This window comes from Stegostoma tigrinum, chromosome 10, assembly GCF_030684315.1.
Source record: "Stegostoma tigrinum isolate sSteTig4 chromosome 10, sSteTig4.hap1, whole genome shotgun sequence".
NCBI classification, from domain to species: domain Eukaryota; kingdom Metazoa; phylum Chordata; class Chondrichthyes; order Orectolobiformes; family Stegostomatidae; genus Stegostoma; species Stegostoma tigrinum.
The window spans coordinates 26,610,383-26,633,998 of record NC_081363.1 but is presented as its reverse complement, the minus strand read 5'-3'; the positions used below and the strand labels follow the sequence as shown (position 1 = coordinate 26,633,998).

General features: G+C 40.3%; 1 protein-coding gene across 1 annotated transcript; it reads left to right on the top strand.

The window, feature by feature from the left end:
• The first annotated feature begins 10,840 nt into the window (after positions 1 to 10,840).
• On the top strand, positions 10,841 to 11,895 carry si:dkey-85n7.8 (COX8 domain-containing protein). Its single transcript, XM_048538246.2, has 2 exons — positions 10,841 to 11,124; positions 11,601 to 11,895. The coding sequence occupies exons 1-2, from the start codon at positions 10,861 to 10,863 to the stop codon at positions 11,694 to 11,696; spliced, it is 360 nt and encodes a 119-aa protein (XP_048394203.1). The 5' UTR covers positions 10,841 to 10,860; the 3' UTR covers positions 11,697 to 11,895.
• Positions 11,896 to 23,616: the final 11,721 nt, after the last annotated feature.

Below are 23,616 nucleotides of genomic sequence, written 5' to 3'. Positions count from 1 at the left end.
CATATCCTTCTAAACCCTTCTCATCCATGTACCTATCCAAATGTTTTTTAAATGTTGCTATTGTACCTGCCTCAACTACTCTCTTCAACACCCATTCCATATATGCACCATTCTCTGTGTGAGGAAGTTTCCCCTCAGGTCCTTCTTAAACCTTTGCCCTCTCACCTTAAATCAATGCCTTCTAGTTTTCAATTCCCCACCCCTAAGAAAACAACTATATGCATTCATCCTATCTATGACCCTCATGATTTTGCACTCCTCAATAAGGATGTCCCTCATTCTTCTTTGTTCCATGGAATAAAGTTCTATCCTGGTGAAGCTCTCCATATAACTCCGTACTACTAGTTCTGGCAACACTCTCTTAAATTTTCTTTGTACACTTGCCAATTTAACTATGTCTTTCCTATAACAGGGTGATGAAAACTGCACACAGTATTCCAAGTGTAGCCTCAGCAACAACTTATACAACTGTAACATAACATCCCAACTCCGATACTCAATGCCTCAACAAATGAAGGCCAGCATGCTAAGTACCTTCTTCACTTCCCTGTCCACCTGTGACACTGCTTTCAATGAACTATGTACTTATACTCCTCGGTCCCTCTTGTCGACAACACTCCCCACGACCTTACCATTTACTATATAAGTCCTACCTTGGTTTGACTTTCAAAAATGCAACACCTCACATTTATCTGTATTGAATTGCATTTGCCAGCCTTAGCTCACTCCCCCATCTGATCAAGATCCCTCTGTAAATTTTGATAACCTTCTTTGCTCTCAATGATACTTCCTAATTTTGTATCATCTGCGAACTTACCTATACATTCACATCCAGATCATTTATGTAAATAGCAAAATACAACAGTCCCAGCACTAACCCCTGTGGCACACTACTACTCACAGGCTTCCAGTCTGAGAAACAACCTTTCAACCATCATCCTCTGTTTCCTACTATCAAACCAATTTTGAATCCAATTAATCGAGCTGTCCCTGGATCCTATGCAACCAAACCATGATGACTAGCCTGCTGCACAGGACCTTGTCAAAGGCATTATTAAAGTCCATATAGACAACATCCATGGCCCTACCCTCATTCATCCTCTTGGTTATCACATTGAAAAACTCTAAAAGATTTGCCAGCATGACTTCCCACGCACAAATCCATGTTGACTATCCCTAATTGGAACTTGACTATCCAAATGTTAGTTGATCCCGTCCCTCAGTACCCTCTCCAATACCTTACCTACCATTGATGTCAGGTTCACTGGCCTGTAATTCCCTGGCTTATCTTTACTACCATTCTTAAATAATGGATCAACATTAGCTATCTTCCAGTCTTTCAGAACTTCACCAGTGGCTAAAAATGTAGCAAAAATCTTTGCAAGGGCCTCTACTATTTCTTCCCCAACCTCCCAGAATGTATGAGGATGGACTTGATCAGGCCGGGGGATTTTCCCACCTTAATGTGCTTTAAAGCTACAAACACCTCTTTTCAGGCATTGTGCGTGCAGTCCAAAACATACCCACTTGTTTCTGTTGTGATAATGGGAAGTGCAGATGCTGGAAAATCCAAGATAATAAATTGTGAGGCTGGATGAACACAGCAGGCCCAGCACCACAAATATGATGAAGGGTCTAGGCCCGAAACGTCAGCTTTTGTGCTCCTGAGATGCTGCTGGGCCTGCTGTGTTCATCCAGCCTCACATTTTATTATTCACTTGTTTCTCTTACTTCCTTAGCATCCAAGATTCTCTTGTCAGTAAACAGTGAGGAGACATATTCATTAGAAGTGTCCCCCCACCTCCTATGGTTCTATACATAGATGGCCATGCTGATCTTTAAGAGGACCTATTTTCTCTCAAGGCACCCTTTTACTCTTAATATAGCTGTAAATTTTTCTTGGGATTATCTTTAACCTTATCTGCCAGATCAATCTCATTCCCTCTTTTTGCTCTTCTGATTTCCATCTGAATTGTGCTCCTACAATTTTTACAGTTATAGAGCAAAGAACAAAGAAAATTAAAGCACAGGAACAGGCCCTTCAGCCATCCAAGCCCACACCGATCCAGATCCTCTATCTAAACCTGTGACCTATTTTCCAAGGATCTGTATCCTTCTGCTCCCTGCCCATTCATGTATCTGTCTAGATACATCTTAAATGACGCTATCATATACACTTCTACCACCTCTGCTGGCAACGCGTTCCAGGCAACCACCACCCTTTGCATAAAGAACTTTCCACGCATATCTCCCTTAAACTTTTCCCCTCTGACCTTATCAATGGATTCACTTGAGGCCAATAGCTTAAACCCAATGTATACCTTCTTCTTTTTCCTAACCAGAGCCACAATATCCCTCGTCAGCCAGGGATCCCTAAACCTGCCAGCTTTTCCCTTCCATCTAACAGGGAAATATTGCTCCTGACTCATAATACACACTTTTAAAAGCTTCCCATTTGTCAGTCATTCCTTTTCCTTCAAACAGACTCACTCAATTGACCTCTGATAGATCCTGCCTAATGGCTCCAAAATTAGCCCTGCTCCAGTTTAGCACCTTAAATTGAGGCCCTTTCCTATCTTTTTCCATAACTATGTTAAAACTAAGAGAGTTATGGTCACTGGACCCAAAGCACTCTCTGACTGACACTTCAATCACTTACCCAGGTTTGCTTCCTGAGGGGAGATACAGCGTTGCACTGCCCCAAGTAGGGCAATTTACGTATTGATTTAGGAAACTTTCTTGGACACATTTGACAAATTCCACCCCGTCTGGGCCTTTTACACTCTGGGTGGCCCAGTCAATATAGGGGATATTTAAAATTCCAACCAATACTAGCCTATTATTCCTACAAGTATTTGCAATCTCTCTGCACATCTGCTCCTCCAGTACGCACTGGCTGTTTGGAGGTCTATAACACAGTCCCAACAGAGTGGCCACCCCCTTCTTGTTTCTAGGTTCTAACCATATGGCCTTATTTGATGACACCTTAAGAATATCCTCTCTAAGCACTGTTGTTATGTCCTGTCTTATCAAAAGGGTAGCTCCTTCTCCTCTCTTACTTGTACTTCTGTCACTCCTGTAGCTTCTGTATCCTGGAACATTGAGCTGCCGATCCTGCCCTTCTTCGAGTCATGTTTCTGTTATTGGTATAATATCCCAGTCCCCAGAGCCAATCCATTCTCTGAGCTCATCTGCCTTATCTGTCAGGCCTCATGCATTTTAATAAATGCACTTTAAACCAGAAGTCTTTTCCCTTTCTTTACTGTGCCCCTGATTATCCTGAACAGTAAACTTGGCCTTGATGGCTAATGTATTTTACCCTGATTCCTTGATGGCCCCTCTCTTATACAGAGGCCCACCCCTGGCAAACTAGTTTAAGCCCTTCCTAACAATACTGGCACATGTCCCTGAGAGGATATTAGACCTGGTTCAAGTGCAACCCATCCCTCTTGTACAGGTCACCTCTACCCCAGAATAGATCCCAATGATCCAAGAACTGAAAACACTGCCCCCTATACCAGCTCCTTGGCCACACATTCATCTGACCTATCTTTCTTTTTCCGTTCTCATGGGCATGTGGCACTAGAGGTAATGTGAAGACCACTACCCTTTAGGTCCTGCTTTTTCACTTCTTACCTAACACCCTATACTCATTTCGCAGGACCCCATTCCTTTGTCCGCCTATGTCATTTGTACTGATGTGCTCAATGACCTCTGGCTGTTTACCGTTCCCCTTCCTATTCATTTTCCTTATATTCTTACAGGTTGATTTGAGATTTGATTTGTTGCTAGTAAAAGGGATTCTCACACTCTGAGTACTAGCAGCCAGCTCACGAGCAAGCTAGACAAAAGGAAAGAGGATAACAAAAGAGTATTACCTCACTTTGAATGTTGGTATTCAGTCATTGTCAAAATAAATCTAAACAACAGAAGTTCAATTAACCTGCAAAATGAAGAATCTTGAAATCAACTGCCCAACTACCAATATCAACACAACCAAGAAGCTTCCCTGCAACAGCTGCAATTTTCAATTCACCACTTTTTGTGATCAATTCAGACTTTGATCCTTTTCTAACATTTACCTTTTTGGATTTGCCCGTTATTTCTATTCTGTGTGTTTATGTAAAACCTGAAAGAACAGCAGATTCTGGAAATCAGAACCAAAAACAGAAATTGCTGGAAAATCTGAGCAGGTCTGGCAGCATCTGTGGAGAGAAATCAGCATTAATATTTCAGGTCCAGAAAGGGTCACTGGAGCCAAGACCTTAACTCTGATTTCTCTCCACCATTGCTGACTGATGTGTTGAGCTTTTCTAGCAATTCCTGTTTTTGGTTCTGTGTGTTAGTGGGCTGTGTTGCTAATTATGCTTATAGAACATTGAACATAGAACATAGAACATTACAGCACAGTACAGGCCCTTTGGCTCTCGATGTTGTGCCGACCTGTCATACCGATCTCAAGCCCATCTAACCTACACTATTCCATGTACGTCCATATGCTTGTCCAATGACGACTTAAATGTACCTAAAGTTGGCGAATCTACTACCGTTGCAGGCAAAGCGTTCCATTCCCTTACTACTCTCCGAGTAAAGAAACTACTTCTGACATCTGTCCTATATCTTTCACCACTCAATTTAAAGCTACGCACCCTCATGCTCGCCATCACCATCTTAGGAAAAAGGCTCTCCCTATCCACCCTATCTAACCCTCTGGTTATTTTGTATGTTTCAATTAAGTCACCTCTCAACCTTCTTCTCTCTAACGAAAACAGCCTCAAGTCCCTCAGCCTTTCCCCGTAAGACCTTCCCTCCATACCAGGCAACATCCTAGTAAATCTCCTCTGCACCCTTTCCAAAGCTTCCACATCCTTCTTATAACGCGGTGACCAGAACTGTACACAATACTCCAAGTGCGGCCGCACCAGAGTTTTGTACAGCTGCAGCATAACCTCTTGGTTCCGGAACTCGATCCCTCTATTAATAAAAGCTAAAACACTGTATGCCTTCTTAACAGCCCTGTCAACCTGGGTGGCAACTTTCAAGGATCTGTGTACATGGACACCAAGATCTCTCTGCTCATCTACACTACTAAGAATCTTACCATTAGCCCTGTACTTTGCCTTCTGGTTACTCCTACCAAAGTGCATCACCTCACACTTGTCTGCATTAAACTCCATTTGCCACCTCTCAGCCCAGCTCTGCAGCTTATCTATGTCTCTCTGCAACCTACAGCATCCTTCGTCACTATCCACAATTCCACCGACCTTAGTGTCGTCTGCAAATTTACTAACCCATCCTTCTATGCCTTCATCCAGGTCATTTATGAAAATGACAAACAGCAGTGGACCCAACACCGACCCTTGCGGTACACCACTAGTAACTGGTCTCCAGGATGAACATTTCCCATCAACTACCACCCTCAGTCTTCTTTCAGCAAGCCAATTTCTGATCCAAACTGCTATATCTCCCACAATTCCATTCCACTGCATTTTGTACAATAGCCTATTGTGGGGAACCTTATCGAATGCCTTGCTGAAATCCATATACACCACATCAACCTGTTTACTCTCATCTACCCGTTTGGTCACCTTCTCAAAGAACTCAATAAGGTTTGTGAGGCACGACCTTCCCTTCACAAAACCGTGCTGACTATCCCTATTCAATTTATTCTTTTCTAGATGATTATAAATCCTATCCCTTATAACCTTTTCCAAAACTTTACCAACAACTGAGGTAAGGCTCACTGGTCTATAATTACCAGGGTTGTCTCTACTCCCCTTCTTGAACAGGGGAACCACATTTGCTATCCTCCAGTTATCTGGCACTATTCCTGCAGAAAATGACGAGTTAAAGATCAATGCCAAAGGCTCGGCAATCTCCTCCCTGCATTCCCAGAGGATCCAAGAATAAATCCCATCCGGCCCAGGGGACTTATCTATCTTCACCCTCTGAAGGATTTCTAATACCTCTTCCTTGTGAACCTCAATCCCATCTAGTCTAGTGGCCTGTATCTCAGTATTCTCCTCGACAACATTGTTGTTTTCTAGAGTGAATACTGTTAAAAAACATTCATTTCGTGCTTCCCCTATCTCATCTGACTCCACACACAACTTACCACTACTATCCTTGATTGGGCCTAATCTTACTTTTGTCATTCTTTTATTCCTTAAATACCCATAGAAAGCCTTAGGGTTTACCCTGATCCTATCCGCCAACAACTTCTCATGTCTCCTCCTGGCTCTTCTGAGCTCTCTCTTTAGGTCTTTCCTGGCTACCTCGTAGCCCTCAAGTGCCCTAACTGAGCCTTCACATCTCATCCTAACTAAGCCTTCTTCTTCCTCTTGACCTGAGATTCCACCTCCTTCGTAAACCATGACTCCCACACTCTACAGCTTCCTCCCTGCCTGACAGGTACATACTTATCTAGGACATACATGGAGCTTTTCCTTGAATAAGCTCCACATTTCTCATGTGCCCATCCCCTGCAGTTTCCTTCCCCATCCTATGCTCCCTAAATCTTAGCTAATCTCATCGTAATTGCCTTTCCCCCAGCTATAACTCTTGCCCAGTGGTATACACCTATCCCTTTCCATCACTAAAGTAAACATAACAGAATTGAGATCGCTATCACCAAAGTGCTCACCTACTTCCAAATCTAACACCTGGCCAGGCTCATTACCCAGTACCAAATCTAATGTGGCTTCGCCCCTTGTTGGCCTATCTACATACTGTGTCAGGAAGCCCTCCTGCACACACTGGACAAAAACTGACCCATCTATAGTACTCGAACTATAGTGTTCCCAGTCAATATTTGGAAAGTTGAAGCCCCCATGACAACTGCCCTGTCTCTCTCACTCCTATTGAGAATCATCTTTGCCATCCTTTCCTCTACATCTCTGGAGCTATTCGGAGGCCTATAGAAAACTCCGAACAGGGTGACCTCTCCTTTCCTGTTTCTAACCTCAGCCCATACTACCTCAGTTGACGAGTCCCCAAACATCCTTTCTGCTTATGTTTAGGAGTTAATGAACTCATCCTTTATTAACTCAGTAAAACTTACTTAAATTGACTTCTTTTAAAGCATAACTTCCACTCAGTCTGGGAGACGGCAATCCAAAAGGGAAAGGATCTGCTTTTAAATTAACCTTGTTGCAACCATGGAGACTGTAGGTGATGAAAGGGAGACACTTCATGCTTCTTCATCCAGGAGCTTAGTGAACCCTCAGCGACTCTCCAATTAGTGTTCAATGACATATTGGGGTTGGGGTATGGGGAGGGGCTGTGGGCTGATAGGTAATATCAGCAGGAGATTTCCTTGTGGATGTTTGATCTAATGCCATGAGACTTCATTAAGTCCAGAGCAGCATTGAAGACTCCCAGAGCCATTCCTTCTCAAATGTATACATTGGACTGCAAAGTAGCCAATATAACCCCTCAAATCAAAAGAGAGGAGGACAGAAAATAGGAAACCATAGGCCAGTTAGTAAAAACCGAAAGAAGTGGGGATGCTGTGAATCAGGATCAAAAATGATGCTGGAAAAGCTCAGCAGCTCTGGCTGCATCTGTGAAGGAAAAAAACAGAGTTAATGTTTCAGATCCAGTGACCCTTCCTCAGAACTGATGGTGGCTGGGAGAAAAGGGGAGGGGAATGGGATAGAGAGTAAATGATAGGATAGATCCTAAAGAGAGAGAAGAGCAGTTGGATAGACAAAGAGTCAAACAAGAGGAGTGACAGTGAGCAAGATGAAAGACTTGAACGGAAATCCTGTCGGAGAAAGGGGCAGAACTTCTTCAAGGTGGGCATGCCTAGAAGAGATGTGGCAGTGAGTTAAGTACTAAATAAAAACCAAAGTGGGGGGGGGGGGGGGGATGGGGTAGGGAGTAAATGATGGGATTTCCGTTCCATTCCAATCTCTTGTAGAATCAATCATCAAGGGAGTTATAGCTGATTACTTGGAAAAAATCAAGGTAGTCAGGAAGAGTCAAAATTTTGTTCGTGAAAAGGACATCATGTTTAATCAATATCATGGAATTATTGGAAGCAATTAACTGTGCTATGAATAAAGGGGAATCCATTGACATACTGTACTTGAATTTCCAGATGGCATTTGGCAACATGCAACATGAAAGGTTATTGCACAAAAGGAGCTTGTCAATGAGTAGGATATATGACACCAGCATGGATAAAAGATTGGACGGCTGGTGAAAAAAAAACTTGAGAGTTTGCATGAATGGGTCTTTTTCTGATTGGCAGGAAGTGACAAGTGTAGTCCTGCAGGATCTATGCTGGGAACTCAAATGTTACAATCTGTGCAAAATGATTTAGATGAGTGGAACACGGAGCAAACAAAAATAAACCCCAAAAAACTGCCAATGCTGGAAAAACTCTGGAGATCTTGCAGCAACTGCAAAGAGAAAGCAGAATTAATGTTTCAAATATGATGACCCTTTTTAAGAAAGGTGGTCACTGGACTGGAAACATCAATTCTGCTTTCTCTCCACCGATGCTGCCAGGCCTTCTGAGAATTTCTAACAATTTCAGTTTTTGATTTAGATGAGTGGGATGGCATTGTGGCTGAATTTGTAGATGAAACAAAGATGGGCAGTTAAGTGTGCTGCAGAGCCGATATAAGGAGGTTGCAGACCAACATAAATAGGTTGGGTCAGTTGACAGAATTCTTGGCAGATGGAGTAATATGGGAAAATGGGAAGGAGGAATAAAAAAGCGAAGTATTACTTAAGCATTGAATGACTGCAGAACTCTGAGGTACTTAGGGATCTAAGTGTTCTAGTGCATGGATCATACAAATTTATTATGTTTCTATAGCAAGTAATACAAAAGTCAAAGGGATGCTATTCTTTATTACAAGTGGAATTGAACATGGAAGTTCAGATGTTCTTGCTTCAGTTATATCTGGCTGTGGTGATACCAACTCTCAAGCACTGTGTATAGACTTGGACTCCTCATTTAAGGAAGAATGTAAATGCACTGGAGGTGATTTGGTGGAGTTTTAGCTGATTGATAGCTGGAATGAATGGGTTGCCTTCTGAGGAGAGTTGGACAAACAGGCCATGTTTATACTGGAGTTTTGATGAAGGATGTTTTAATTGAAGTGTATCACATCCTGAAAGGTCTTGACAAAGTGGAAAGGATGTTTCCTCCTGCGGGTGAGTCCATTATTAGGGGGCACAGTTTAAAAATTAGTGGTGATTCTTTTAGGACAGAGATGAGGAAATTTTCTTTCAGAGGGCTGCGCGGCTATGGAACCATGCCTCAGAAGACAGTGGAGGCAGGTGATTAAATATTTTTAAGGCAGAGGTAAATTGATTCTTGTAAATTGAACGGTTTTCAGGGGGAATGGGAACATTGCATTAGGAATATAAACAGATTAGCCATGATCTCATTGGATAATGGGCAGGCATGAAGATCCATAAGGCCTACCTTTGCACCCAATTTTGATGTTCTTAAGTTCATCGGGGAATGTAAAAATATTTCAAATCCCTCTCCAGTTACAACTGCTCTGTCCCTTTGACTGATTTTCAATGCTTATGGAACAAAACTTTTAGTGTCCTTGTGCAGGGCTGAAAATCATAACACTGTGAATCCAGTATCCCAGTTGTCAGTTCACTGCCTAAGTAGTGCAACACATCAGTGAAAACTTGAGAATGAAAGTTTCCTGGATATGGATGAGGCAGTCTTTAGAGCAGACAAGATGGGGAAATTGTACAGTCAATCATCAAGCAAGTTATAACTGAGCACTTGCAAAAACTCTTGCCAATCAGGAAGAGTCAGCATTTTCTATGGAAAAAGCAATCATGAGGGAATTCGATTGGCAGGTCTTTTGCTGTCATCTTTGTACACCTGGATTTGACTGTAGCAGCAACACCAGAACTATCTGAGGCCAGTGTATCAGACCCTGAATCTCAAGAGAGGCAGATTACCAGCTCTCATTCCGACAAGTGATCAAAGGACCAAAGACTCTGTCAATGTTTCTTCAAGTATTATCTGTATTTGATAACTGCTGAATGGTGAAGCCAAATATAGGGAATGACTTTGACAAAAAGGTGTGTTGCCTAATCCAAGAATGTAACAGAGGCCTTGGAGTTTATTTTATTCATTCACAGGATGAGGGTGACACTGGCTAAGCAGCATAAATTGCCCACCCTTAATTGCTCAGAAGGCAGTTCAGAGTCAACCGCTGTGGATCAGGAGTCCCAAGTAGGCCAGATGGATGGCAGTTTTCTTCCACCAAGGACATTAGTGAACCAGGTGAGTTTTTTTTCCCTAACAATCGACTCATGGTCGTCATTAGATTCTTAACTTGAGATACTTATTGAATTTAAATTCCACCATCTGCCACGGCGGGATTCAAACCCAGATCCCCAAAACGTTAGAGATAATGGGAACTGCAGATGCTGGAGAATCCAAGATAATAAAGTGTGAATCTGGATGAACACAGCAGGCCAAGCAGCATCTCAGGAGCTCTGATGAAGGGTCTAGGCCCAAAACGTCAGCTTTTGTGCTCCTGAGATGCTGCTTGGCCTGCTGTGTTCATCCAGCTTCACACTCTATTATCCCCAAAACGTTAGCTGGGTCTCTAGGTTAAGAGCCCAGCCATAATTCCACTATGCCATTGCCTCCCCAATAACACGAGACCTTTGGGAGTTTGTTTTAACATAAAAGTGTAAGAGCATGCGCCTTTTATCATCAGCACAATTAAGGAACCGTGTCATAACTGGAAATAATTAGATAATAGTTTATGTTAATAATAAGTGCAATAAATGAGATAGAGATAATTTCCGCACTTTACCAGGTTGATAAAGCATTATGATCAGTTCAGCGGACGTGCAGCTGGACAAATGTCTGAACATCTGGATGGATGCTGTGGACTTCTCCTGCCTCCCTCGTCACAGAACCCTGGGCTTGGCAGCGAGTGTGAGAAACTGGAGAGGTCTCAGGCGGACACGGCAAAGAGAGCGGGGAAGATTATGTCAGGCGTTCTCCGAGGGGCTTTCGGCGCAGGCGGCAGCGGTCGGAGCCTACTCCGGACCGGGAAGCAGCTCTTCCTCATGCAAGGGGCCAACATTTATGGCAAGCCTCCCAAAGAAAAAATCGGCGCTGTGGTAAGTTCGTTTCCCCGACATCATGATGTCTGTCACGTCCACCAGTTGCTGGGAAAATCGGAAAAGAAGAACCGCATAGAGACCATTAAGGAAAGAAACTCTACGGTCGTTCTGGGGCACTTATAATTTACAAAGTGCAAATCTCATTCTTGTTTTATTTCTTATTTTTAAAATTTATTCGCTTAACATCGAGAAATTACTTGGCATCCCTCCTTTTCTTTTACTAAATGCGCTTTTTGTCTGTTTAACTTCAAAACTGCCGTTTGTGTAAAACTGTTATTCATGTAAATTAACTCCTTCTTCATGAAAGACCGGTTACTAAAACCTTTTGAGTGCTGCTGCGCAATTTCCACGTACCATTTATTGTCAATGATTTTTCGAAAGCCCCATTACGCAAATTTCAGGATCTGTGAAACGCCAAGAAGTTTTACTAGCTTTCTAAGCGGTGGGTTTTTTCTCTCTCTCTCTCTTTGCAGGCTTCTGTATTCTGTTTGTCAGTTTTTGCATTGACCCTTCTGGGACCAGCGGGCTGGATTCTTCATCATCTGCCAGAATGCCGCAAAAAAGCTTAGGACAAACAAAAGATTAGGACAAACAACAAGTCCTTGTGATCAGCGCACGGATGCATTCGGAAACTGCAATTCATTTTCGAACCTTTAGCTAAAAATATCCCATGTTGAATGTGTATAATAAAATTGCCCTGTTCTGTTTTTAGATTTGCTTTTCTTTGTTCCTCTGTGAAATAAAGTTCCAGTGCAGAGTTGTTGTTGTTAGTGTCTGTCTGTTCTAATACAATTATTTAGGCATACAGGTCAGAAAAAAAGCCATTCTGCCACTGGAATCTGTCGCCCTGGCTGGACCAAATCTCAATTCCATCTGCCCACATTGGTGCGGTTGTCGTTCGTACCCTTGGTTGATTGGAAATGCTGTTTTGATCCATTACTAAAAACGTTTATGAATCTCAAAAAGCAAGATACCTTCACAAAGCTAAAAATCAAACATCTATTTACCTCTACTTTAGAATCCAGCTTCTCTAATAATAAGACAAATCTTCACCACAAGATCAGGAAGAAGCACGACCAGTAAAAATGAATAAAAGAGAAGATGCTGGAGTCTAAAACTTGCAGTGGAAAGTAACTTTTCCTTTCAGTTGCTGACCTCTGTGTGCCTGAAACATTTTCGGTTATAAAGGCACTTTTATAAACCTTGAGTACTTGAAACAAATACCTGTGTACCTATCTTTAAAATAGATTGTAAAAATCATAAACTATGCTAAGGCCTTGCTGCATAAATAAATAAATACTGCCATGTCTGCTTTAAATGCCTGCTTTCAATTAAATTTAACGTAGCAACCATATGGTTCCCATTGCACTATTTGAAGAAGAGAAGAAGAATCATTTGAGTAATCTGGTCAGAATTTACTTTTCAATGCTAGAAAGCAAACTATTATTTTAACTCATGCAAGTTATGTTTGTGGAAACTTGCCATGTGCAATGCTTACAGTTGATTAGAACTGAACATAGCAGAACCCAAGAATTATCTGACAATTTGTAAATCTTTTTGTTGACCATTCCTATGCTATCAAAACAGACAGGTCTTCTGAAATTCACACAGCCACATTGGGTCCCCATTCATGTGATGTAAAAGTTGAATTTTGTGATACTTTCAAACCTGACTCAATGGTTGAAACAGTGGAACATCACAAAGAATTTATCAATGGCCTCGATACATTGCTAAATAGGCCGCAGAGAGTGCCTGACATGAAGAAGTGAAGATCTATCTCCAGCTTGTCATACTGATAGTCATTAACCTTGACATCACAGAAAACTTGGAACATCATGTTCTGCAAAAACATTGCACATTATTACAACTTGATTCATTTATGTATACACACAAAAGTTAGAACTCACACAATTTGACCTATTATGTTCAATGGATTGGTAAATTCTTCAAAAATTAATGTTATATATTCAAGTTTAAAGTAGTGGGAGAATTGCTTAAAACAGAGTATCCTTGGCTTGACTGAGCTGGGCTCCTGCATGTGTAATTAGATAATTCATTTGAAATATTTTACCGCATATACTTTTATGATTCACGAGCAAAATAATGAGCATGTAACAGCAAATCCACACAATGAACCAAATCTAGTATATTTAATTATTTTATATCATTAAGTTTAAAGATGCATTTAAAATGTGTGTTCATAGTGAATATTAAACTGCACAGGAGATTGGTGAACAAAATTAGGGCACATGGTATTGGGGACAAAATACTGAGTTGGATTGAAAATTGGCTGGTTGACAGGAAGCAAAGAGTAGTGATAAACGGGTCCCTTTCGGAATGGCAGGCAGTGACCAGTGGGGTACCACAAGGTTCGGTGCTGGGACCGCAGCTGTTTACAAGAAATATTAATGATATAGACGAAGGCATTAAAAGTAATATTAGCAAATTTGCCGATGACCCAAAGTTGGGTGGCAGTGTGAAATGTGAGGAGGATGTTATGAGAGTACAGGGTGACTTGGACAGGCTAGGTGAGTGGACGGATGCATGGCAGATGCAGTTTAATGTGGGTAAATGTGCGGTTATACACTTTGGTGGCAAGAACAGGAAGGCAGATTACTATCTCAATGGAGTCAAGTGAGGTAAAGGGGAAGCACAATGAGATCTAGGTGTTCTTGTACACCAGTCAATGAAAGCAAGTATGCAGGTACAGCAGGCAGTGGAGAAAACTAATGGCATGCTGGCCTTCATAACAAGAGGAATTGAGTATAGGAGCAAAGAGGTCCTTCTGCAGCTGTACAGGGCCCTGGTGAGACCGCCCCTGGAGTATTGTGTGTAGTTTTGGTCTCCAAATTTGAGGAAGGACATTCTTGCTATTGAGGGAGTGCAGCGTAGGTTCACGAGGTCAATTCCCAGAATGATGGGACTATCATATGTTGAAAGATTGGAGCGACTGGGCTTGTATACACTTGAGTTTAGAAGGATGAGAGGGGATCTGATTGAGGCGTATAAGATTATTAAGGAATTGGGCACTCTGGAGGCAGGAAGCATGTTTCCGCTGATGGGTGAGTCCAGAACCAGAGGACACAGTTTAAAAATAAGGGATAGGCCATTTAGAACAGAGCTGAGGAGAAACTTCTTCACCCAGAGAGTGGTGGATATATGGAATGCTCTGCCCCAGAAGGCAGTGGAGGCCAACTCTCTGGATACTTTTAAGAAATAGATAGATAGAGCTCTTAAAGATAGAGGAATCAAGGGTTATGGGGATAAGGCAGGAACAGGATACTGATTGTAAATGATCAGCCATGATCATAATGAATGGTGATGCTGGCTCGAAGGGCCGAATGGCCTACTCCAGCACCTTTTGACTATTGTCTATTGTCTAAACTGAAGTCTCTGATCTCTGACTAACTGTTTCATATGACATGTTAATTTTACAGAAGTTTTTTAATAAAATTATACTCAAAGATGTAAAACTTGCACCTGTAAAATGATTTGAATTCGACAAGCTGTTTATGATAATAATCAGCAGAGCCTTAAAGTTTAGAGCTGATTTGCTGATATTGTATAGTCATCCTCTGTGTCAATGAATTCTACCAAAATAACTTTTTAATTACAAAATGGAATGATACGTAAAGTCTTTCTTGAGAATGAGTTGTTTCTCTGTTTTAAAGTGACCTTAATATAATAGTAGAGAACACTGTTGTAGGTGATGAACTGAATGCTTCAGAAAAAAGTTTTTCCAGATAATTTCTATTGACCATTTTTCATTTTTTAAATTCATTCATGGGATATAGGCAATTTCTAGTCTATTTCTAATTGCCCAGAGGGTATTTAAGGGTCAACCACCTTGAAGTGAAAATTTGGAGTGCTATTTGTTATAATCATATTTCTAATGAATACTTATTATATCAATTTCACTTGTACAATTTTTTATAGAAAACACACAGATCTGGGTAATGCTTTCAAAAGTACTTCATTTGTTTCAGAATAAACCAAAAAATGTCTCTTCTTGACAGCTTGTTTTTTTCCTTAATTATGTCTTGTACTGAAAACCTTAATCAGGCCATTTTCAGGTCATTTGAGAGTCAACCATGTTGCTATGAATCTGGAGTCACATACAGATCAGAAGAGGACAGGGTAGTAGATTTCCTTACCTAAAGGACAATAGTGAACCAGATGGGTTTTTATGACAATGAACTAGCTTTGAAACCAAAATTTATTGAATTGAAAGAACACCATAGTGTAATCGAGTTGTAGAGCACGAAACTGACCCTTTGGTCGAACTTAACCATGTCGACAATATACCCTTAATTAATCTAGTCTCATTTGCCAGCATTTGGCCCATATCTGTCTAAACCTTCCCTATTTATGTACCATCTAGATGCCTTTTAAAAGTTGCAATTGTAACAACCTCCACCACTTCCTCTGGCAACTCATTCATGCACAACCCTCTGTATGAAAACATTGCCCTTATATCCTTTTATATATTTCCCGTCTCACCTTAAACCTGTGCCTCTAATTTTGGACACCCCTACCCCTGGCAAAAAGACCTTGTCTATTCACCCTATCCATGCCCTGCATGATTTTATAAATCTCTATAAGCTCTCAGCCTCCGATGCTCCAGGGAAAAAACCACAGCCTATTCAGCATCTCCCTGTAGTTCAAACCCTCCATCTCAGGTAACGTTCTTGTAAATCTTTTCTGCACCCTTTCAAGTTTAATAACATCTTTCCTAAGCAGGGAAACCAGAATTGAACACAGTATTTCAAAAGTGGTGTAACCAATGTCCTGTACAGCTGCAACATGCCCTCCTCACTCAATGCATTTACCAATAAAGACAAGTGTACCAAATGCTTTCTTCACTACCCTGCCTACGACTTCAGCTTCAAGCCATTATGAACTTGCACCCCAAGGTCTCTTTGTTTAGCAACACTCCCCAGAGCCTTACCTTTAAACTTTTGGCGTATGAACCCATATTGTCACAACTTTAGCCTGCAGATTTGGATTACCATTTCAGTGACATAACAACGACATCACTGCCCAGATAATGACAGAGCTAGACCCAGCAAATTATTATTACAATCCTTGTTTGTGCTTGACATACACCCAGAGCATGCATTTATTACAATTCTTTTTGAATAGGGTTTATTGTGCACCTAACTTGCAAAGTTATATTCAGTTGTTTTTGTATTTATGTTTTTTTTCACAATTTTTGTTTTTACATTGGAGACACTGAATCTAACTTCTGTTGTCACTTCCACTTTTTTCTTTGACTACAAAGATTGCTGAAATACTGTCACATGCCATAAACAATATGGAAAACTGGGTGGCATGGTGCCTCAGTGGTTAGCACTGCAGCCTCACAGCACCAGGGACCCAGGTCCAATTCCAGCCTTGGGTGACTGTCCATGTGGAGTTTGCACATTCTCCCCGTGTCTGCGTGGGTTTCCTCCCACAATCCAAAGATGTGCAGTCTAGGTGGATTGGCCATGCTAAAAAAAAATTGCCCGTAGTGCTCAGGGTGTGTGAGTTATAGCAGGATGGGTCTGGGTGGGATGCTTCAAGGGGCGGTGTGGACTTGTTAGGCTGCAGGGCCTGTTTCCACACTGTAGGGAATCTAATCTAATCTACAAGACAGCTGAACAGATAGAACAAATAATTCTGCTTCGAGACATTGTTGAAATATGTAATTTAATTTAATTTTTATTTTATTTTAAATGGATTTCAATTATTTATAAATTTGGAGACATGGTGACTAGTGGTATTGTAACTGGACTACTGATCTGGAGGTTCATATCAATGTCCTGGGACACGGTTTAAATGACATCATGTCAGCTGGTAGAATTTAAATCAAAATAATTCACAACAAAAATCAGAAATTGAAGAGCTAGTCTAAATCATGGTAATTATGCAACTGACAGTCATGAAAACCCATCCTTGACAAAATACAATTTGGCATCTTTCTCAGATTTGGTCTATGTTTGGATCTCGACTAACAATGTGCATTTGACTCTATGCTACCCTTTGAAATGGCTTAGCAAGCTATTCAATTAGCGTCAGGCAACAAATGCTGGCCTCGCCTGCTAAGATTTCATCTTGCTCGAAGATAAAAGGTGATAAAAATAAGAAGGTTATTCTACCACTCCTGACATTCATCATAAATTGAAAACATTTTTTTAATAATTCTGGTACTGTAACCAAAATGAAGCCAGAGAATGGCCACTTTGCATGTTTTTCACTGTACTCAGATATTCCTGTACTTGAATACATGAGACAATTAAATCTAAATATAAATTTTTGGTTTAAACCTTTCCTTTTAAATACGTATTAATTAAATGTATAGTATTTCAATTCATATAAAATACTTTATTATATATATTTTCAAAAACTGATTTTAAATAAAACTGTATGTATTATGTAACAAGTGATAAATTATACTTCATATAAAATACCAGGTACCAGAAACTGAGACTAATGTCATAATAATTGAATAATAACATCATATGAAGTCACTTATTAGACTACACTCGTTAGCTCACATTCACATTTCAGTTAATCTGTGTTTAAAAGCTCAAGAGATTGTCATTAATTAGTTTTATTCTACTATGTTCATTCAGAGGTGCTCTATCTAAAGACAGGACTTTGATTCATCATTTGCTGATGTTTCACCTTAAAATGTTTCCTTCACAATTTTCACTCTCAGGGCTAAGGTGAGAGAATGAGCCCAAATCTAGAAGTAGGAATTGAAAACATGTTGTTGGTGTTTCTCTGAAGCACACACCAGCCAATTGATCTAATCTGGCACCTTAATTATATTAAATATTATGTGATCTAATCTGAAGTCTATAATTGTTTTGTTCCCTCAATGACATGGACCAGGTTTAATGCCTGGTTTTGATTTACATAGGTCTTCACAGCAGCTGCCTAGGACTTCCATATCTCTCTACAAATTGTTTTTTTTTGCAATGATTGCTGAGACAACAATAAGGGCTGTCTAATTGATTCTGTGTGCCATTGGATCTTTTCCACTCACCTAAACAGGCAGATTTGGCCTTTGCTTTTTTTCCAAAATACAGCACCTCTAAAAATATGAGACTACAAGGTGCAGAGCTGGATGAACACAGCAGGCCAAACAACATCAGATCTGATGCTGCTTGGCCTGCTGTGTTCATCCAGCTCCACACTTTGTTTTCTCAGAGTCTCCAGCATCAGCAGTTCTGACGATCTCTGTAACACCTCTAAAAATGTCCTTTGTTTTGTCATAGAATGTCAGTCTTGATTTTTGTACTCATCTCAAAATGGGATTTGAACTCTAATTTTAAGGAGAGAAAATTATCAGCAGAATGTTTAGGGGAAGGTGATGGGGGTCTAGAATGTTAGTGTAACTGGGACAATTTAAGGCCTCAGGTAGCGTTATATTCTCATGGTTTAAATGTTATTTAAATGATTGTTTAAATTTGGCTATGTAATTATATTTGTACATTTATACTAGAGATTATATTTTCAAACCTAATTCAGGATTGATCATATGATAGAAATCATTTTGGGAGGAAGATTTAGGAGAGGTGAAGTGAACTAAATGGTTGAGTTTTAAAGGAAGTGCAGATTAGACAGACCCATGGGTGTACATACACAAATCTTTGAATGTGGCAGGAGAGGTTGTGAAGACAGTTTAAAAATGCAGTTAAGATCCTCAGATTTATTGAGCGGAAAAGACTACAAAGGCATGGAAGTAAAGCTAAACCTTTATAAACACTAGTTAGGCCTCAGCAAGAGCATTGCTGCATGAAGGTCACTCCAAGATCTGTCTCATTGGCATTACACTGCACAACGGCTTAATTATTGACATTGCAGTACATTAGTATTGGTGCTGCCATCACTAATTGTTTAATGTGAGTGGAACCTGCTCTTGTTCTGAGCAACCTCTGCAGCGAGCTTGCATAGAGGTTCATTCTCTGATAACAAAATAAGCAGGTGTCTTTCACAAGTCTAACAATTTGTTGCTGTTGGCTGTTGCATCTCTGCTGTAGTCCTCAACCTATCAGGGTCTGGGTGAAATAGTTTTATTGACAGTACATGGTACTTGACCTCAGCCAACTTCAATTGAATGGTTTTCTTGTTCAACTTCAGATTCATCTTGTGAGCTGTCTCTGGCACTCTCATTTGATCCCAATTGTGGTTCATGATAAATTTTTCATCATATATCGCCATCCACACATTAACAGATTATCCATGACTGTTCCATTTCAGGAAGACATTTCATGCTGTCTGTATTGATACTCTTCTGCAGCAGTAGAAATACAAAATGGCATGCACTAGCATTTTTATCATCCAAGTCAGAAAACTGCTGCTTTTATATCCAACTTCACTGGGCTGTATCCATCATTCAAAGCTAGTAGTAAAGATCGTTGTCTTGGCAAATTTCAAAGCAATTTCTTCAAAGATTGGCATGGGCCATGAGGTTTCTTTAATGCTTTGTCAAGATCCTTTAGATTTATGCACATTCTCAGCTTTCCAGTTTTCTTTCCTACATTTTCCCATGCTGCTAATCCAGTCTGTGGGAATTGTCACTTTCTTTTTACTTCTTTCTCAGCTAGTACTCTCTTGAAGATGCTGAGTTGGTCTTACACTCTAATTGAATTCAAGACAACATTCACAAAGAAAATGTTCAAGACCTTCAAAAACATGTTCTAATTTCTGAGGATTCTTTCCTAAAATTGTGCCCTGTGACAAGCTTAAAATCTCTTCTGAAGCACGTAGGCTTACCAGTCCAAGCTTGAAACAAAGACTTATTTCAGATAAGATGTGCATATTTTGTTTAATGTCTATTACCTGGGAATGAAGATATTGTCTCTTCCATTTCATTGGGCCCACAGCTTAGATTGTCCTCTTGGGACACGCATTGATGCACCATACAGACTCAACTTTACCTGCAGTAGCTTCACATTTTGGTGTCCATCTGAGTTACTTCACATTGATGTGCTAAGTTCATAATGCTAAAAGTTACACTGGCTTCCAACTCCTCACATTCACTTGATGCTCTTATTCTAGTGATCACAAAACATTTATCACTTTAAAGTTCCATAGTGACTTTTGTTTTATGGTTTGGATTGATTCATCAGAAACATTACTGGATATTTCTCCAGCAGTGATCTTTGTACACCTGCTTTGCTTCTCCCTGGCAAAACAGCTGTGTTTTGTGGATGTGTGATCTGAAATATTGTGCTGGAAACTGTGGGAGCTCTCTCTGACCTATTGCGGGGCTGGTTTGTCATAGAATGAAAGAAAGGGAGTTATTATAGGAAGTGACAATAGGTTATACAGCTGATCGCGCTGGAGCATTTGGGGGAAAGGGTGAGGTTTCCCAAGTGAGTTTCTTCTAAACTCTAATGAATGAAAGCCAAACCTGCTCAGCTGTTCTTGATACGCTAATCACTTTATTCCAGGATCAGCCTGGTGAGCCTTTTTTGGAATTATGAATATAAAGGTAAAGTCATCATGTCTTCACAGACCATAGGCTGCTCTTTCAGTGTGGAGAGATGATTGGCAGCTGTTTAACCTTAGAGTCACCACACCTTAGACAAGGGGCAAGGTGGGACTTTCATGGTAATTCTAGTGGTAAGGAATTGAACCTGCGCTGTTGGTAATTACTCCGCATTGTAAACCAGCTGTGCAGTCAATTGAAATAACAGACCCCATTCTTCTTAAAAAAGAACAGAAACTCCACACTGTATTCCAGGTGTGGCCTTTGTAATGCCATGTTCAATTACAATAAGGCTTCCCTGTTCTTAATCTCCAATCCCCTTGCAATGAAGTCCAAAATTCCATTTTCCTTTACCATTAATTGCTGCACCTGCATGCTAGTTTTTTTTTATATTTCATTTAAAGACCATGCAAATCCCTCTGTGCTGTACATTTTTTTGACACTGTCTCTCCATTTAAATAATAGTCTGCCTTTTAGTTCTTTCGACCAAATGACCTCACATATTCCTATATTAAACTTCATCTGCCAAATTTTTGGCCATTCACTCAATGCACTTATATCCCTTTGTAGTTTCCTCATATCCTCAACACAACAAGGCCTCTACCTATTTTTGGTTCATCAGCAAATTTGGATACATTACATGCTGCACCTTCCTCCAAGTCATGAATATAAATAGTAAATAACTGACACTCTAGACTGATCTTTGTGACACTCCATTAGTTACCAACTTCCAAACTGAAGAAGACGCATTAAATCCCAGCTTTCTGCCTTCTGTGTGCTAACTAATCCCCATTCTATGCTAATACATTAATCCCAATACTGTGATCTGGTATCTTGTACAATAATCATTATGCGGAACCTTATCAAGTGCCTCCTTGAAATCCAAACTCACTTCATCTGCTGCTTTCCCTTTATCAACTCTGCTTGTTATATCCTTAAATAACATCAGCAAATCTTTCAAAGCTGATCCCTCTTTCACAATACCATGTGGATCTGCTGGAATATGTTCAGCATTTCTAAATTCCCTGCAATTTTTTCCATGAAAAAAAGCTCTAACATTTCCCAATGACATGTGTTAGTCCAACTGGTCTGTATTTTCCTGCTTTCTGTCTCCTCTGCTCTTGAACAGAGAAATCACATTCATGGATTTCTAATCTGTTAGACCCTCCCTTGAGCCTGCTATCTCTGGAGCAGGGGGAAAAAGGCAATACAAAGAAATACATGCCAGCAATGCAGTGAATATCCTGGCAGGCTCAGAGTAAGTGAGCACTAGGATAACAACTAAAGAGTCTGGAGATACAACCTGGTCCAGATCATCAACTGGGTATGTGTCCTGAGTGCAATGTTTCCTTGCAGTGGATTTACATTGATATTTGCCATTGAGCTTTGAAGTCCAGTATTGAAGTGCAGAAGCATACTGTAGAGGATTGGAGACATGCCATGAGAGTTCTTGGAGATTAGTGAATGTTAACATCCATTGCATGTGGCCAATTTGCATGGACCCCAACAATGTTGATGCCTGACATGCAACGTGGAGATCCATCAGAACAAGAGCTGAATTGAAGTTGTCAAGTTTTTTTTTCTGATGCAGGGTCTAGGCCTGAAACGTCAGCTTTCCTGCTCCTAAGATGCTGCTTGGTCTGCAGTGTTCATCCAGCTCCACACCTTGTTATCTCTGAAGTTGGCAAGTACTTGATCTGACTTCTAAGTAAAGAATTCTTAATGTCTAGCTTAATAAGATAGGAAACTTAACATTAATGAGGTGAGTTGGGTTGTTAATAAGAAATTTAGCAAGCTTTATTGTCCTTTAATTGGTAACTTGCCATTGCCTAGTCAGAAACTGGGCTCACTGCTCGGCAAATGCATAAAAGTTACAGCATGATGCTCCCAGTGTTGAAATAGGTCTAACTAGACTTCTGATCTGATTTTGCCACAAATCCCATCATAGCCCACTTTGTTCTGACAACAAAACATTTTACCCACTGAGCCTACAACACTTTGAGAGAGAGATCACATGATGGGTGAGAAATGTATTAGTTTTGAAATCTTCTACAGTTTGGAAAAAATTGCCACAGGGACAACAGACTTTGCTCTTTTTCTTTGAAACTTTTCTAATTAAAACTTGTGAGTTAAGAATCCATTGGAAGACCTCACCACTGCAGTGAGGATCCTCAAATGAAACAGCTGAATCTACATTGTCCAGAAACAGAATGCAACTGGCTCTAAATGGACCTTGAAGAAATCCCAATGTCAAAAGCTTGCGAGTTAGTGGCTTCAGCTGCAAATCAATACTTAAAACAATTTGTGAATGTCTTTTCTTCCAACATGTACAAAGAATATTTACAATAACTTGCTTCGAAGTTGCATATTTTCTTTCAGGCTTAGAGAAGGCTGTGTATTTATTGATATTTCTTAAGAAGGAAGGTTGCATATGTTTGCTTATATTAAACCTTTTATTAATAGCTTTTGCATCTCTGCTTGAACAAGCTTTGTTTTGCAATAAACTAATTATTATTAATTTAAGAAGTTGACTCGTTTGTTCCTGATATTTAGTTATATACTAGCAAATATAACTGGCACTATTACCTTCCTTTAAAATTCAAACTTTGTTGAAGCCAATGGAGGAGTGGGAAAAGAAAAATAATCAATCCACCTGTATTAACTAGTAACTGTTGCATGCAAAATGATTCAGATTCCTACAGACAGGACACTGCTTTCCTGATACTAGCATGCTTCATTTTCTTTTGGGTGCTGTCCTCTGCAATTCTTACATCATACACTCTAGTCTTGTTCTGGTCTCCGAAAATACTTATTTTCTCCATTATGAAACATCTCTCACCATAAAGCAAATCTGCATTTTTATCCTATTAATACTCTCCAACTAATGATTGATAATATCAAAGGTTCTGCTACATGTTGATAGCTTTCTTGAGAGTAAATTTCTCATGAGTGGACACACTCCCTCAGGATGATCTCTTTCTCCTAAGTTGATTCTATACCTCTGA

Coding starts and splice junctions, on each gene's coding strand:
- si:dkey-85n7.8 (XM_048538246.2), top strand. CDS start 10,861: ATGTCTGAACATCTGGATGGATGCTGTGGACTTCTCCTGCCTCCCTCG. Junction 11,125..11,600: donor AAGAAAAAATCGGCGCTGTG/GTAAGTTCGTTT, acceptor CTCTCTTTGCAG/GCTTCTGTATTCTGTTTGTC.